General features: G+C 35.6%; 1 protein-coding gene across 1 annotated transcript in view; it reads left to right on the forward strand.

Moving 5' to 3' along the window:
• The window catches only part of LOC106867121 (multidrug resistance-associated protein 1), a 37090-nt gene that overhangs the window by 1969 nt on the left and 17299 nt on the right, over window positions 1-17822 (forward strand). Inside the window, exons 2-11 of the mRNA XM_052975255.1 lie at window positions 2713-2898; window positions 4615-4734; window positions 7090-7218; window positions 8312-8437; window positions 9869-9930; window positions 11002-11133; window positions 13388-13561; window positions 14985-15159; window positions 16308-16628; window positions 17522-17659. Coding sequence (XP_052831215.1) covers window positions 2713-2898; window positions 4615-4734; window positions 7090-7218; window positions 8312-8437; window positions 9869-9930; window positions 11002-11133; window positions 13388-13561; window positions 14985-15159; window positions 16308-16628; window positions 17522-17659 — 1563 coding nt within the window. The remainder of the gene's footprint in view (window positions 1-2712; window positions 2899-4614; window positions 4735-7089; window positions 7219-8311; window positions 8438-9868; window positions 9931-11001; window positions 11134-13387; window positions 13562-14984; window positions 15160-16307; window positions 16629-17521; window positions 17660-17822) is intronic.

The raw sequence follows: 17822 nt of genomic DNA on the forward strand, positions 1-17822 counted from the left end.
TATACATACATGTATAGGGACTTGAAGATAAATTGAGACAATTTTTACAATGCATTAAAATGGTTATAAATACTAAAATAATGGTAGTAGACATTTATTACAACAAGAACATTTATCACTCAATATGGCCACCCTTTTGGACAATTAGTGCATCTACACGAGAACGAAAGTTTTTTGCTGCTGTCACAACCAACCCCCACCTTTTTGATTTTGCATGTCACACATTTGATGCAGGTCTTCAAACTGGTGACACTCAGATGTGGTGAAAATCCTTGATAAGTGCAATGATCACCCAAAGAGGTTTAAATCAGTCTTGGCTATTATTGCATTGTCAGAAACAATAATCACATATTGCTCCATATGTATGTCAGGGTATGCATTTCTATTTATCTGTCTATCGTTTTGTTCACTCAGTCTACTTTCTGTTTTCCTCACCTTCATCACACCCTCTCTAGCTTTTTCTCTCTCTATTCTCTATTTTTCTCCTAATTAATCTCTTTCCCTCCCGCTGTCCCCTCTATCCTCTCATTCTTTTACCTCTTCTCATTTAATCACTGTTCTTTCTCCTCTCTTTAAACCTTATATTGCGCAATACTGACATGTTATAAAGGTCATTTAAAATTTTGAGGTTATCTGTTCTCAGCCTTGCATAATTTATGTTTAAATTATGCAACTATAACTTAGACACACCATCCAATAGGTTTGAAGGCTGATACCCTAATCAATGTTAACATATTAAATGCAGGGAGTATTTTAGTTAGCTTTTTTTAATGCTTCCCTGCATTAAATATGTTATCGTTAGCCTAACTAAATAGGATAATACTTTGTAGAATGTGTATAGTAACTGTAATGCTGATTCTGTCTCATGTGAAGAGTTTGTTATTATATCATCCATTGACTGGTTGGATTTATCTAAGCACGAAACTCTGAGCAACAATGTTTTAGGTTAGGAAAGGCATCCATTCACAGAACCCATAGCAAACGGGACATTGGAGCTTGACAGAGTTATCTGGCCTGTTGGACCCTGTCAAACTGTCCAACCCTTGACAACATGGAAAACGGACATGTATCATGATGATGATATCTATATGTACGGAACATGTGGGCTTGAAAAGGTTAAACAAAAGCACTCACACGCTAGAAACAAAAAACTTCCTTCTAAAAACGTTAGTAACATCCTCGTAATAGATTTCAGAGCATATTTTTTAAAAAATAATTAAAAAAAAAAATCATCTGTACACTTGAAAAACTGTATCAAGTAATTCTCATAGACTTTCAAGTATATATATATATATATATATATATATATATATATATATATATATATATATATATATATATATATATATATATATATATATATACATATACATATACATATATATATAAAACTTGATACAGTCTAATAGAGGGGAGAGTGAAAAATAGAACTTTCAAAATTGGTAACCAAGAATCGATATTTTGTTGTGAATTAGGGTTAAAAGAAAGGTGCATAAAGAACTTTGCGATTAAATATTATTTTCAGGCTCCGCAATGCAATTAAAAAATTTAAAGATTGCTATTTTTGGTCGAATTTGGGATGTCATGCATTATATGTTGTAATGAATACATATTTCTACATAGCAGAATGCAAAACTATTAAATATAGTATCTTTAAGAGGTTGCATGGCAAGTTTCAATACAATTGACTAATATCTTGAGGTTCTGCATTGACTATAAAAAGAATGGGAATGCAAAATTCTTTCCAGTGTTGCTGCAATGGTCATTGTGTGGACATATGTCGTATGTGTGTGAAGTTTTCTGCTTCCTACCTTGACTTTAGGCTATTGTATTAAAATTAATGATCATGTTAAATTTAGTGTTGTTTACATTTAGTGATGAGTCATAAGCCAATAAAGTCTCATGATAGTGAATGCCCAATATTTGGTACTCCATGTGATCTTAGCAAGCAAGTTTTGCCAGCTTACAAGGACGTACTAAAAATGCATTTTATTTGAACGAGAAAAAGAAAAGTATGCAATTAAGAAAGATCTTTTGATTAAACAAATTGTCAAGATTGTAGCAGAAAAGATAATTCTTCTTTGGCAAAAGGTATCCATCCTTTGTGTTATGATTCAGTCAGTTGAACCGAAAATCTTAAACTTTTATCTAAAGTACCAAGCATCACTAAAATCTGTGAAAAATAGGAAAAAGGTGCCATCATTTCAAACAGTGTAATGTGCTTAAAGTCTAAGTAGTTTCCAGAAACTTCATTAGAATGAAGGACAACTCAGAATAACAAGACTAAGACATTAAAAATTCACAAACAAACATAACAAATGTGTATTCCTGTCATCCTGTGATAAATAGATATCGCTCTGCTTTTGACACCTGGGTAGCACCTTTCAATCCAGTGGTGTCACTTGTTTTGAAAACATAAACACTGCTTGGGAATCAATTGTAACCAGCAAGTGTGAAACATTAGCATAAAAAGGGACAGCATTTTGTTCCTTTACTCATTGGTTTGCAGCCATCTTAAAAGATTATTAATTCATTCATATTGACTCCAAGTACTTAGTTCAGTCTTCATTTAAAAAATTTATTATTTAACAATGACTAGATTCACTTACTGAGTTATTTCCATTCAAAGACATAACTTACATCCCTTTACATTTTTCATATTTTTTGAAGGACGTGCTGGAATTTATTTATTTATTTATGTTTCCTCTTCAGAATTCCTCATTGACATGGAGTTCAAACAATGGTTCTTGGCCCCAGTTCACCGACTGCTTTCAAAAAACAGTTCTTGTATGGATACCTTGTGGTTGGTTGTTTCTCACACTGCCTTACTACTCATATTACCTCATCACAACTCGTGGAAAATCTAGGCATATCACATTTTTCAGCATTTTAAAAACTGTAAGTAAAAAGCTGTTTTTTTTTCCCATTTCCATGCTGATGCTGTTGTTGTTGTTCTTGTGGGTCATGGTGGTGGTGGTGGTGGTGGTAACAACCTCGATTGGAGGAATTGTATAGTTGAGACTAGTTATTGTTGTTGAAGGTGATTGTGGTAGAGTGAGGTATGTGAAAATAGTTGCTTTGGTCGAGAGTGGGGTGAAGGTAACTGTTGTGATTGCGTGGGGTTGAAGCTGGTTGTTTGGTTGAATCATGGAGGCACTGGTAGTGGAATAATAATAGCTGAAGCTGTTCCCTTTTCTTTTCTTTTTTTCCCTGTCCTTTTTCTGTTTTGCAAGCTACCTAGCAACCTAACAGGGGATTAAAAAAAAAAGGCACCCAGAACACACTGTGATATGGGTTAATATTAGGAAGAGTACCCTGCCATAAAAATCATGGCAAAGCTGACATTGGAACTCAGCATAGCCCTGCAACTTTCTGGATCTTGTAAATCCATCCAATCCAACCAATGCTTGCAAGGAAAACAGACGTTAAATGATGATGATGTAACACACACACACACATGCATCGTCATATATATAGTATTGAGTTGTCTGAGTCCTGCTAACATCACAAGGATACTCCAATGTAGCAGGCCACTGTTGAACTTTGCTTGTATTAAGCACTTCAAACCCAGATCATTCTTACCAAATCAATGTCTGTGTGGGTGTGATATTATGCATCAAGATAAAGAGTCATTGGGGTTTGTTTATTTTCGCTTATCTATCACTGTTACCACCTCCCTCCACAACATGCCTATCCCTCATTTTGCCTGCTAATCTGCATAGTTACTTCTCTTTCAACCAATATTTTAATTCTCTCTCTCTCACTCACTCACTCCCTCTTCTCTCTCTCTCTCTCTCTCTCTCTCTCTCTCTCTCTCTCTCTCTCTCTCTCTCATAATATTCTTTTGTAACAAATATACAATATGTATTTTCTGGTTAGATCTTAATTTCTAAATTCACAAAATCAAGGTTTGTCAAAAACAATGTAAAACTTTCTAACTCTTTTTATTGTCCCAATATTGGATTGGCAGACTCAGGATGTCTATGACATTTAATTACAGCATTCTATGTTCTGAGTACAAATCTTGCTAAGGTCTGTCGATTAAAGTCGATAAAATAAAGTACCAACTAAGTACTAGTTCAGGTTATATTCTATAATATATTGATTCTGAATAAAGACTAAATTTACTGCCTTGGTGTATAAATTTCTGGGGTAGGGCATGAATATGTCTCCCCTAAAAATTAAGTATTCATTCTGAAATTCTTTCATGCTAAACCTTAGCAATAAAAGAGTTGTTCCCTTTTTTTCTGTACTTCTTTGCTAGCATTTCTTTTATATATGAATAAGGATGTGAATCAATCAAGGACGACCTGCAAAACTTTATGAATGGCATGCCTAAAAAAAATGAGTTGAATTTTATTAAGTGTGGCCCACCTGATGATGATCCATGTCTCATGTGGCCCTCTTCTCAAAAAAAAGGTTACCCGTGCCTGGTGTAAATAGCAAAATACATGAAGCTGAGGAGGAATTGAAAATCACTGCTATAAAATATCTTAATTGCAATTGGTTTTAGAATAAGATCATGTTTTCCAAATGCTAAAATATTTTCTTGATCAAATATCATATTTCAATCTCTTTAACTTATTTTTGTAGTTTTGTCCCTTTATTTTACAGCTTTTAAGCTTCCTCCTGGCTGTATTTGTCCTTTGTGATTTAATAATGAGTATTTACTATGAAAATGCTCACCTTACAGCAGTGGACTATATTGCAAGTATATTCCAGATTATTACTTATGTAAGTATTGTAATGGGTTTGTTAATTGTTTTTTTTTTTTTATTTTGCATGTTCTTATTTCATTTACAAATAATTGGCAAGTAAGGCAACAACAAAATGTTAAATTGTTTTAAAACCTCCATCATAATTTTCTGTAAGATTGGGAGACTGGGAGAAATAGGATAGCAGAAAGTAATACCAAGTGGTGGGAAGAGAGAGACTAGGCATCAATGTGTCCTCCTCTACTGTGAAAACAGTAGAGGAGTAGGGGCCGAAACTGGTTCCTCCTGATGATGTCGTGAGCTAACTGGATCCTATAAAGGAGCTGTTGTGGTTGAAGACCACGAAACATGGTTGAAACCCCTCCTAGTGGGAAGAGAGACGAGGCATCGATGTGTACTTAACTAAGGGAAAAACAGAAAGTATGAGCTTCACACATATTTTACTATATGGGAACCAGAAGCACAAGGGGTTTGGAATTGCAAGGCAGTTACCACGGAAAAAGCTGAGACGTTATCATGGACGAGTGTGTTTGGAAGGATGGTGATGCACTTTCCTTTAACAATACTGAAAAGAAAAGCATGGAAACAGCAGTATGAGTGATTGAGGAAAGAGGAAAAAGTATGAAAAAGAGAGCTTACCCGCAAGGGACCAGCTGATCAAGTTAACAATTCTATGGTAGGTAGAGCAATTAAGGATATGAAGGCAGGGAAAGTAACCGGTTCATTGGAAATAGTTACTGAGGTACCTTAAAACATCTGGGGAAGTAGGGTATGGGTTTGTCACCTGAATAGTTTATAGGAAAGTTGGTTATACATCATTAGATGTATACCTGACTTTCCTATATAAAATTAAAGAATATAACGATACGCTGAACTCCAGTCTATCAACTTATACAACATTTCTTCAGGTGGTAAATATATACATCTTTAGCTCTTGTTGTTACAGCTTCTGTGTGTGTGAGCATAGTTGTTGGGACGTTGATATGTAGATGTGAGCGAGCTGTCGAGTGTAAGTCCGAAAGATGGAGAGTGACAGCTATACACGTAAAGAGACTGTCTCCAGGTTGGAATGTTGGAGACACTGCTTGACATGTCCATGCTCTATTGCTGGCCAGCAAGAAAAAGATAGAATTAAGTGGGAAAGCTTGCTTGTTTAATTCCACGCATGCGCACGGCGTTACTACAAGTTAATCAGGCTGTAGAAGAAGGTATCATATTTGACTTGTATGACAGTCATAGTAAATACAAGGACAAAAGAGATGTTCTGAAGAGAGGAAACGACAGAAACATCAAACTGCCTGTGAAGGAAAGAATAATACTGGGCTTGTGCATATTTTACCACCACTCCTTTCTTATTTCTCCCCTATCAAGATGTCTGTGTTTCTGGAGTACCCCCTACTATCACTCTTTTTTGAGACCTTTTGCCTCCAAATCGATTCTCATTCAAGCCATAGTGGCATAGGAGAATAGCTGTTAAATGAATGATCAAACCACACACACACACACACACATATGCAAACACACATGCGTGCGTGCACACACACACACACATACATGCACACAGACACACGCACACACACCCACACACACACGCACACACACACGCTGGATACAGTGTGGATGACCAGATGGTTCAAAAGTTCACTTCACAATCATGATGCTCCAGGTTCAGTCTCACGGTATGGCATTTTAAGCAAGTGTCTTTTACAATAACTGTGAGTCAACCAAACTGTATGCTCACAAATATGGCCTTACATGAAAGACTTCAGGAGTTTCCTGGGTTAATTCACTTGTGGATGTTAATTATCTTCGATAATATAATGGAAGGGAGATAATTGGAGAATTGCATGTTTATGCATAAATGAAAAATGCATTCTCAGGGAAATGGAAAATGAAAAGGTCCAAAATATAGTATTAAAGGTTTATAGAGTCCAAGGCATAGCTAGAGTGTGTGATGCCAGAGACAGCCTTTGGGTTGATTCCATCCCACCTCACTAGGTCCCCTAAGGGTTATGTTATTTCATACAGCAGAAATTCAAGTGCTGCCCTCATAAGAGCATCATCCAGGGTGGACTGCGAATTCATCAGCTTTGCTACTGAAGGAGACAGCTCTAAACAAGTGTCCTTAGTTGTATGTTGTAAAGGAAATAAGAAAGAATTATTTTAATGTTTGCAATAAAATTACCTATAATTTATATGATCTCTGAGTGAATAAGAAAATCTATAATCCGTAACTCCTGAAAGGAAGGTCTTTTCAGAACTTATCAGTTGTTAATTTCCTCATTCATTTACTCTCTTCATTTCCCCCCATCTCTCTCTTATTCAATCATGTCAGCAACTAAACTTTATGCTTTTCTTCCTTCTTTATTTGTAGTTATCTGCAATGATTCTCATGCAACTTGAACGCCAGGCTGGTACTGTAACATCAGGAGTTCTGTTCATTTACTGGTTACTTTCTTTGTTGACCAGTACCATTCTATGTTACAACAAAGTCATATTAAAGGTAAGGTTCACCAAAAAGGCTCTTGCCCCAGAAGACATGTTTTATCTCAGATAAAGTTGGTCTTTAAAAAAATTGACAATGTCACTATCCTTATTATCATTAGCATATGTTGGACAGTTTGACTGAGGACTGGCAAGCCAGGAGACTGCACCAGGCTCCAATCTGATCTGACAAGATTTCTACAGCAAGATGCCCTTCCTAACACTAACCACTCTGAGAGTGTAGTGGGTACTTTTTATTTAACTGACCACTGGAGGTGGTGGATATCAAATTTCAACACCCTGATCTGATACAATAGTTTAAGAGAGATGAGCTAGCTCCTTTATAAATACAATGGCACCAACTTCTATCCCATTGGTTGACTCTCTCTCTCTCTTTGTTTCTCTCCTGTTTATTCTTTTTTTTTTGGTATTTTTCTTTCCTTTCTCCTCACTCCTCTTTCCATGTTTGTGTTGCTTTTGTTTTTGTTTTCATGTAACTTACTACTTGATGCATGGACTCCAAAGATGACAGTATTTGCTAAGGTCATTCGATTTTTTTCAATCAATTGACTGATTGAGTAAACAGAGCCATGAAAGCACCTATAATGCATATCAGAAACAGCTGTAAGTCAAAGATGCACAAATAAAGAAATAAGTCCAATATTTATTCCTTTTCTTATATATGTTTTATATATTCTTTTCTTGGACATGGATCCATGTTTCAAGCAGGAATGTGTATATATATATATATATACACACCTTGCCTTCATTAGTAGATGACAGAATGACCTGTCTGTTTATTTGTGTGTACATACATCTCCATCTGAGATTCTCATGTGAATAGATGCACACACTTTTATGTGTACATCAACAGTTCAACCAACACACCAACTCAACTGCATACTTACAAACACCAGGAACTCTCTTAACTCAGAAAATCTTGTCACTTTGTTAGCAACTGGCTTGGATTCTCTCAAGAAGACCTGAAATAAAACTCAAAGAAGAAACATACACACACGCACAAACATGCACACACACACACACGCACACCCACTAAAACACTGACACACAAGTAACCTAAATATGACCTTTCTCTCTGTCTCATGTTACAGCAATATGAAACTGATATTCTACACTTCAACGTATTCCTTGCACGCTATACATTCATAGTATTGGAGATTGTGTTCCATTGCTTTGCTGAAGTGCCACACAAATATGACAAGAAAGCATTACAAAGGGTTAGTTTATGTCATATTTTATATTTTTATATTTTTTAAAAATTTTCTTTCACCTTAGGATACTAAAGTGGACACTAACGTACTTAATGTAATAAACCAAGAAATTTCAAATAAATAAAATCGTTTTTTGTCTCATAAGTTCTTTAGCATTTTTGCAGATCAGCACTATACATTTTCTCTAAGACTTGTAGCACAAAATGAAAGGATGGGGATGGCTGGAATGTCAACACAATAAAGACTGACCAAAAGGAAGAGGGGGAAGCAAGATGACTATAACAAGAGCCAATGGGAAGGTATCACTTTACTTGCTAGAAATAACAACCAAATTTCTTTTATATCATCTTAAAGAATGGAACGGGATGTTAGCTAACTTAGTCCTAAATACATTATACCATCAAAAATAGATGGCTAGTCAGTACTGATCAAAGTTGACCCTAGGGCTAAATAACAAAAGCAACCAATATTTCAGATTTACCTACACTGAAAACCCTAAGTGTTTGTATAAATATCTTGTTTTATTGGAGATATTTTATACAGTAAAGGTGTTCATAATCATCATCATCATCATTTAACACCTGTTGTCCATGCTGGCATGGGTTGGACGGTTTGACTGGGCTTCAGTCTGATATATTGAAAAATGACTCAGAACATTGCCATTCCATCTCAACAAGACACCTAGTATTGCATTTATATGCATATCTATATCTATTTGTATATGTGTGTATTAACAGCTGAACTCAATTCCACATTACTTGAATTTTCATTGATGAAAATCAATGCCTTGGAACTGCCAGGCTTCGGATGAGTTACCATTTTACCATGGTACCTATTATTAGTGAATGAACAGAGACAACATAGAGCTGAGAGGACCCTTTAATCTGGCAGAAGATATGATGACCTTTCTAAAGCTGAAGGCACAATAAAATGCACCCTGTACCCTTTATAAACTAGTTGGTGTTAAGAAGGGCATCCAGGTATAGTAATCATATTAAAAATAGAACAGAAAAGGAAGACATGGTCCTTTGACCCATCAAGTAGCACAATAACTCAAATTAGGAACTGACTCAGAGGTGTGTGTGTGTGTGAATAGAGGTAATTAGGCTGCCCCTACTAATAGGACAAAAGACCGCATAGAAGCTTCCTTCTTTCTTGTGTTAAAGCAGTGTATGTGGAGTTGTCTTTAACACTTAGCTAAGTGATAAATAAAAATGATTGACTGAAATAAGAACCAGACTGAAATAAGACAATGTGTTGCTGGTGTCAATATAACTGAGTAAATCCCTTGAAAGTGCTCTGGCATGGCTACAATCCACTGACTGAAAAATGAGAGAATTTGTATGTAGATATTTTATTTGGCATTGGGAAAATGTGCACAGTTTTATAAACTTATACTTCTGTAAAAAGATAATATTTATTTGTCTGTATTTGCAGAAACCAAATCCAGAGCTGGAAGCATCTTTCCTATCCCTCATCACATATCATTGGATCACTCCGTAAGTATAAAAAACACATTATAAAATTGAGGCATAACCAATAATGTTTTTTGTGACTAGATTTCTTCTAAAAAACTATCATTGATTTTGAAAATAAAATAAAATTTATTAAGAATGAGTATAATTATTTTTTTCATTAAGCTGGAGTCTGAGGTATAACACCGTAAAATTATAATGAAATGTTTTAAAATATCTATGAACACTTTTCAGATATAATATATCAATTAGTATATTATCTGTTTTACTTCTTATTTAAGATAGTTGGATGTGATTTGTAGGAGATTTGGCTGCTATTCCTAGTAAGTGAAACAATTGCATAGAGGTTCTCTAGTTGGTATGTGTCTGATGTTTAGCCCCTGGTCAGCGCTGATTGAGCAGACCTTTAATCAAAGATTAAACCCTTTCCCTTAAAATTGCTTAGAACTGATATATATATATATATATATATATATATATATATTGTTTCAGTGGGAGAGGAAGAGCAAGACAGGAGTAATCTGGGGGAGAAAGATGTTTGCTGATGTATCAATGGGGAAAATAATTTTATTTATAAAAATGTGAATTATTCATTAAGGTCTCCAGTTAAGATAATGGAAGAGGTGTCAATAAGTTGCTTTGTCTTTATGTTTGCAGAGCACGTTGGGGTTTGTAGTGTTTGGAACATCAAGAGAGTGAGAGGTGGTCAATGGAGTGCTCAGGTGAACTGGAATAGTCAGCCACTCGTTTGTCCCAGCAGCGACTATTATGAAGAGGTTCTCAGAAACAGTCTTCTAAACAGCATCCCATTTGTTTGTATCATATATTCAGAAGTGACACTTTTAATTATACCACACCTTTACAATAATTGTTATTATCAATTAGATAAGTTGAAGATGAAAAAATAAAATTGGACTATTCTATAAGATCTTTCTTTCCCTTTTTTTTTTTCGTTCCAGACTTATTAGCAAAGATCTTTCTTTCCCTTTTTTTTTTCGTTCCAGACTCATTACCAAAGATCTTTCTTTCCCTTTTTTTTTTCGTTCCAGACTCATTACCAAAGATCTTTCTTTCCCCTTTTTTTTCTCGTTCCAGACTCATTAGCAAAGCTTTTAAAAATACTTTGACTGAAGCTGACCTCTATCAACTGAATCCACGTGACAATATCAAATATTTTTCTACCAAATTTCTTACAGCCTGGAATCAAGAAAAAGTCAAATGTATTCAGTATGTTTGGCCTTATTTTTATTTGAAAATAAGCAACAAGGATATCCAGAGGTAATGCAGTACGATCGTTTCATGCAACTCCATTTAAATGAACAATGTAATCATTACATCAATTTAAAAATGCAGAGCAATCCTCAGCTGCACAAAGACATAGAATTTAATTAAATTAGAATAAATGGACACATTAGTATATTTATACCTAAAATCTCCAATATATAATTAGCATGTTCTTTTACCTCAATACTCCTTTATTAATACCACTACGTACCAATTAATCAATATTCACAGATACCATTTGATGAGTTAATATTTAAGTGTACAATCTGTATAAATATTAAACTATTTCTGGATAATTTTTTTTCATCCCTCTATTGTGGTTAAAGTTTTGTATATACCTAAAAGTATTCATACATTTCTATCCTTTTGTTATAATATTCTTCTTAATAACCCTCTGAATAGCTCTAAACTTTAACTGTATACAATATAGCAACATTGTTTAAATTATTTAACTATAGTACTACATGATAAGACTGCCCCTTGTTTCATTATCAATCGTCTGCTAGTGGGCGACCCCCTTAGTTGTCAGCTAACATCTTGATTTAAGTTTTTTTTTTTACCAAACCTCATGATATTTGCTTCTAATAAATCTCGATTTTTATGACTATACCAACTATGATTTCTGTCTGCTCCCTCAGCTCTACCCCTAATAGATACTACCCTTTATTCTCTCAGCCTTAGATATACAAGGATTTGATAAATTAGTCTATAAATTAAAACTGACCCCATAAAAACAAATAAAATCAGTGACAAGCAGAGTCTTCTTGATAATTTAGTAACTTCTATGCTGAAGTGGAGACAACATGTTCTTTGTCTGTCTCCTTAACTTCATGGAGATTTTAGGTATAATTATACTAATGTGTCCATCTATTCTAGTTTAATTAAATTTTATGTCTTTGTGCAGCTGAGGATTGCTCTGCATTTTAAATTGATGTAATGACTGCATTGTTCATTTAGATGAAGTTGCATGAAACGATCGTATGGCATTACCTCTGAATATCCTTGTTGCTAATTTTGATTCTAATACCTTATTTTGAAATTGTATGGATAATACCATACTAAATTCTGGTGCCTCAGCTTAAGTTCCATATTCATCTGAATCTAAATTTTTGCTTACATATATATATATATATGTGTGTGTGTGTGTGTGTGTGTGTGTGTGTGTGATGGTCGTCCACTCGTGACCGAGGAAGACCATTGTTAACCTTCAGGAACATTGTGCGCTCTAGGACTAACTTATATTTTGCTAACGAGCCCTGCTCTTGACAAGCATACACGACTGCAAACATTGCAGACCAAGCTTTCCCCATTCGCTACAACAGCAGTGCGCTTTCGAGCAGCACCCTGAAATTCTTCATGCAGAATACGTGCTCTCTCAAAGGTGCCAACCCCCCTCCTTAACCAGCTTCCTCCATCTGTGGTGATGACAGGCATTGTTCTCCCAGTCAGTGTCCTGCATATCACTGGCCTTTAATGAAGACTTGACACAGTCCTTAAATCGCAGCCTTGGTTTCTGCCATGTTTCACTGCTGGGTAGCATATGTATATATATATATATATATATATATATATATATATATATATACAGACAATAGTTTTGAGAGCTAGATATGCTCAGTATAGAAAACATGTAACAATGCTCAAATGGATTTGAACTTAAACTCTGAATTCTTCATCTAGGACTAGGTCCATGGTGTCAAGAGTGGCTACACATACATGCATATACATATGCTACTAACTATCTATTTGTCTGTCTGTCTGTCTGTCTGTCTGTCTGTCTGTCTGCCTGCCTGCCTGTCTGTCAGTCTGTCTGTCCATCTATCCATCCATCTATCTATCCATCCATCTATCTATCTCTCTATCTATCTCTCTATCTATCTATCTATCTATCTATCTGTCATCTCTCTCTCTCTTTCCATATATATATACACACACACACACAAACACACACAAACACACACACATCTGTCTATCTGTTTCTCTATCTGTCTGTTTCTCTATCTGTCTGTTTGTCTGTCTATCCAGCCAGCCTCTTTTTGTAATGCTTTTCTTTGCCTCTCTTCCACCTCTCTCATCACTGTCACTACCTTGTCCTTTCTCATTTCTATAGCAAAAAATCAGCAAACAACAAGAAAATTACATGTGGCTTGACCTTTTATCATATTGATGACTACTTCTCATGTCTCTTTATGTCCAGACAAAATATTGAAACAAAAGTGCCCGAAGATGTGACAGCTTACAAAATGAAGAACAAAAAGCCTGTATCTCTGAAGAAAGTTCTCCTGAGAGTCTACTTCAGCGAACTGGGCTGTGCATGGCTACTGAAGATAGGCTTTGATATTGCACTCTTTGCTGGACCTGTCATACTTGAGTTTGTATTCTTTCTTCTCTTGCACTGTATATTTATTTATTTTCTTTGTTTCTTTTCCTTTTATGAGTGGTTGGTGTTAGGAAGGGCATCCAGCTTTAAGACTCCTGCTAAAACAGTCACAGGAGTCTGGTGCAGGCTTCTGTCTGGCCGGCTCTTGTGAAGGTGGACATTAAACGACAGCGACAGCGACGCAGAATAAAAGCTGTGTGGTTAAGATCTGAACTGCTTGCCACCAATCACATCTTAGTCATGAGTTCAAAATCTTACTTCATTCAGTTTACAAGAAACAGTAATTATAAATTTCTTACTCCAGTTTACCTGTTTAACAAAGCCCAGCTACCACTCTTTATTTTATGGCTGGTTGAATGCTTTATAGGAAGAAAGTACACTCAATTAAACATTTGGTTGTGTGTGTCAGAGGTAGAAAGTGTATCCAAATAAATTTAAAAAGATATAAGCTCATATAAGCACCTATTCTATGCTTTACACACTCATTATTTTATGCTAACACAGATCAGAGGGAATATGTTGATTTTTATTTCCATGTTTGTTATACACTCATTTAATTATATTCAAACATGCACTTACACACACACACACACACACACACAATGTTGTGTGGTGATTTAAGATGGATTTTGCTGCTATTTATAATAGGTCAAATGACTTGAGGCATCTTCATTTTTTTTGAAGAAGTACAGTAAAGCTGAGAAGTGTGTGTGTGTGGACTTTGTTGGTGAGGATCAAATTGCTTGACTTCTAAGTATCTCAACTGAACCTCTTTCATGTGAGAGTATGCACTGGTTTTAAATTCTAAGATTATGAGCCAATAAAGGTACTGCTACAGTGTCTCTTTGCCTGCTAGAAATAGCAGCCAAATTCCCCTCAAATCACACCTTATCATCTTTATAAAAACAATCACATTGGCTAATATAGTCTTGAGTACACCTTCAGAAAATAAGGTTGGATGGTCATGGCTAGAATGCTTTTAATCATAGGTCTATTTGAGTAGTGCTGACCAGGGGCTAAGCCCTATCAACAATTCTAACATTCCAATCTGTGGACAAATTAAACAACTTGGAACTTAACAACAGTATTATTGGGATGACAGATTGTGACTTCATGATTCTTGAATCCAAAGAAATTTTGTTTTTAGCATATATACTCAAATTAGTAAATATAATACCCATGTGTTGGCATAATTGTTGATCTTTTAACCTAAAAAATTTGCCAAAAAATAAGATGCTGTTTTATACTTCAGGCATAAGGTATGTTTTAAACCTTGTGATGTTCAGTAAGTTGTTAGCATGGGTGATGGTTGATGTTAGGCTAATCCTTATTTTGTTAAATACTGTCTTGAACATTAACATATATGTTAACTGCTGTGTGATATATTACCGACCTGTTATTTTGATGTTTTCAGTAAGCTGATAGTATATACAAGCAATGAGGAACCAAAATGGAAAAGCTATGTACTGGCAGTGACATTATTCTTTCTGTCAGTTTTATACAAACTTTTCTACCAGGGATCATTCTTCATGTCAACCCTTCTGGCAGCAAGAATTAAAGGGTTGTTGACATCAGTTGCATTTCGCAAGGTAAATAAATACCCCAAGCGCTCTTCAATAGCAGAATGTAGAATTGGTAGAGTGACAGATTAAAGACATTACAGTGTTTTGTTACACCCTTTTTAATATTGACAGTTGAAATCCTTGTTTTTCAAAAATCTCTCCTAAATCACAAAATAAGGTGGGGAAATGTGCCCTATTTCCCAAATCCCACAACATCAATTATACTGCAGATGTAATTTACTTTGTCCACCACCACTAAGTCTGGTTTGTTGTGCTCAGGCACCTGGTCCATTTCGATTAGGAAATCACACACAATTTTGCAAGTGTCTGGCTCAGTCACTCTCTGTGGTCTGTGCTCATACCATGTCCTGTCTTTCTCTAACCCCCACTTTTCACTCAGTTTCCAAAGCAGCACTTTTCTTATCTCATCATATTGCCACAACTTATAATGGTTTGGGGAAAGTCGAGGGGCATTCACTCATCTTTTAGGCAACAGTTTCAACAAATCCATTACAAATTCAGCACAATGGAAACACTTGCTCATTTCTAAGATTGACCCTAAAATTTGTGGCCAAAGCATGGTCTTGCATTGCTCATATAGTACTCTCCATCTTCTTTTTAAGTGTTCCTTTCTTCAACCAGTCCCACCTATGTTCTCTAGCAGCTTCAGTTGTAGCTGCATGGAAATGATTGTGTAGTCCCTTGTTGAGTACTGCTTCTTCATGTCCTTCTCATACTTCTTGTTTTGTTCCTTTCTTTTTTCCTGCTTTTAATATGCCCTCTCCCCTAACTGCCCTAACAAGGTTTCCTCACTTTGATCACCATCGTATCCCCACTACTTTCCTTGCATTTACACTTTGCTCTACATCTTCACTGCCACCATTTATTTTTCTATCCTCAATAGGCACACTCTCTGCTGGTGCACCACCATCATTGTTTTCTACTTTCCTTTATATTTCTTCAATTTCTATGCTATTTCTGGTCGGCCCAGCAATGCCCTAGATATACTTTTGGTGGGTCTTGGAAGTTCTTTCAGTAGATCATGTTGAGACTCGCTCAGAGACTCATGGACATGCTATCCATGTGACTTTTCTAATGGCTTCCTCAGTGTCTCCTTAGTCTTGCTCTATTGTTGTTCTTTACAATGTTTATTCTTGTTTAACTCTTGTTTACAGACGCTGACCCTTAGCAATGCCTGCCGTCAAACATTGTCCATGGGGCAGATTGTGAACCTCATGTCCATTGACTGTTCACGCATCTCAGAAGCAATTCCTTTCCTCTTTGTAATGATCTCCTCACCAATCCAGATTTCTCTGTCCCTTTATTTACTTTATCAACAACTCGGAACTTCTGTTTTCGTTGGAATTGCTCTCCTTCTACTCTATATACCAGTCAATGGTACTTTGATGGGGAAAATTAAAATGTACCAGGCACAACAGATGAAAAGTAAAGACATCCGTATTAAATTAATGAATGAAGTTCTCAATGGAATCAAGGTTGGTTACTACATTAAATTTTTCATTTTTGATGGGCTTTTGTTTTAGTTTTGATTGTTGTTGTTGTCGTCGTCGTCGAGGATGATGTCCTTTAGCTTGAGGTCATGAACTCTGATTGAATAGGCAGTCCCATGATCAAAATTTTCTAGCCAAGGCTTTCCCATTTTTTAGGGATGTCTTGTACAGTCGACCTTGGTGGAATTTGTTGTTGTTGTTGTTGTTGTTGTTGTTGTTGTTGTTGTTATTGTTATTATTATTGTTATCGTCATCGTCATCATCATCATCATCATCATCATCATCATCATCATCATCATCATCATTATTATTATTATTATTATTATTATTAAGGCGACAAGCTGGCAGAATCGTTAGCATGCCAGGCAAAATATTTTGTGGCATTTTGTCCATTTTTATGCTCTGAGTTCAAATTCATCCTTTCAGGATCAATAAAAACAAGGACCAATTGAACACTGAGATCGATGTGATTTACTACTCCCTTCCCTCAAAATTTCTGGTCTTGTACCTATAGTAGAAAGGATTATTATTTTAATGTAAACTCACAGCTTATTTTGCTGGTCATGATGGAAAATATCAGCTGTCCACAGCCAGCAAACTAAGGTGACGCTTGTTTACTGGTCATGCTTCAAGAACCCTGCAAAGAATCCTTGCATTTCTAAGCAATGCTAATCTTTGTAGGTGTTCTGTCTTTACGTTTGTACCAATATTTTTGAGCCATGTTGGTAGTTGAGGGCTAATACTTCTGGGTGCACCAGTTAATTTCTGATAATAAAATGAATAGTCTGGCAACTAGTAATCTTATTAATAACTCTTTTCAGTTATTTAGGCATTGAATAACTGTTTTGTTTGTTTTGTTTTATTCTATTATTTTTCAGGTAATCAAATTGTATGCCTGGGAAGAGTCACTTCAAAAGAAAATCAATGAGATACGAACGAAAGAAATAGTACTGCTTCGTAGAGCAGCATACATCACATCTATCAGTATGTTTTTAAATGCAGTTACTCCATATCTGGTAAGAAACAAACTCTTAAAATGTTTAAACCCCTTTCAATGATAGAATAGTCAACAACAGTTCAGTTCCCAAAATTTGGTCTTGAATAAAATAAAAAGACAAAGAAAGAGTTAAACACATTTTTAATGACCAGTTACAACCGTTTCAGTGCCACTCTGTTTTT

The sequence above is a fragment of the Octopus bimaculoides genome, chromosome 20 (assembly GCF_001194135.2).
Source record: "Octopus bimaculoides isolate UCB-OBI-ISO-001 chromosome 20, ASM119413v2, whole genome shotgun sequence".
Taxonomy (NCBI): Eukaryota; Metazoa; Mollusca; class Cephalopoda; order Octopoda; family Octopodidae; genus Octopus; species Octopus bimaculoides.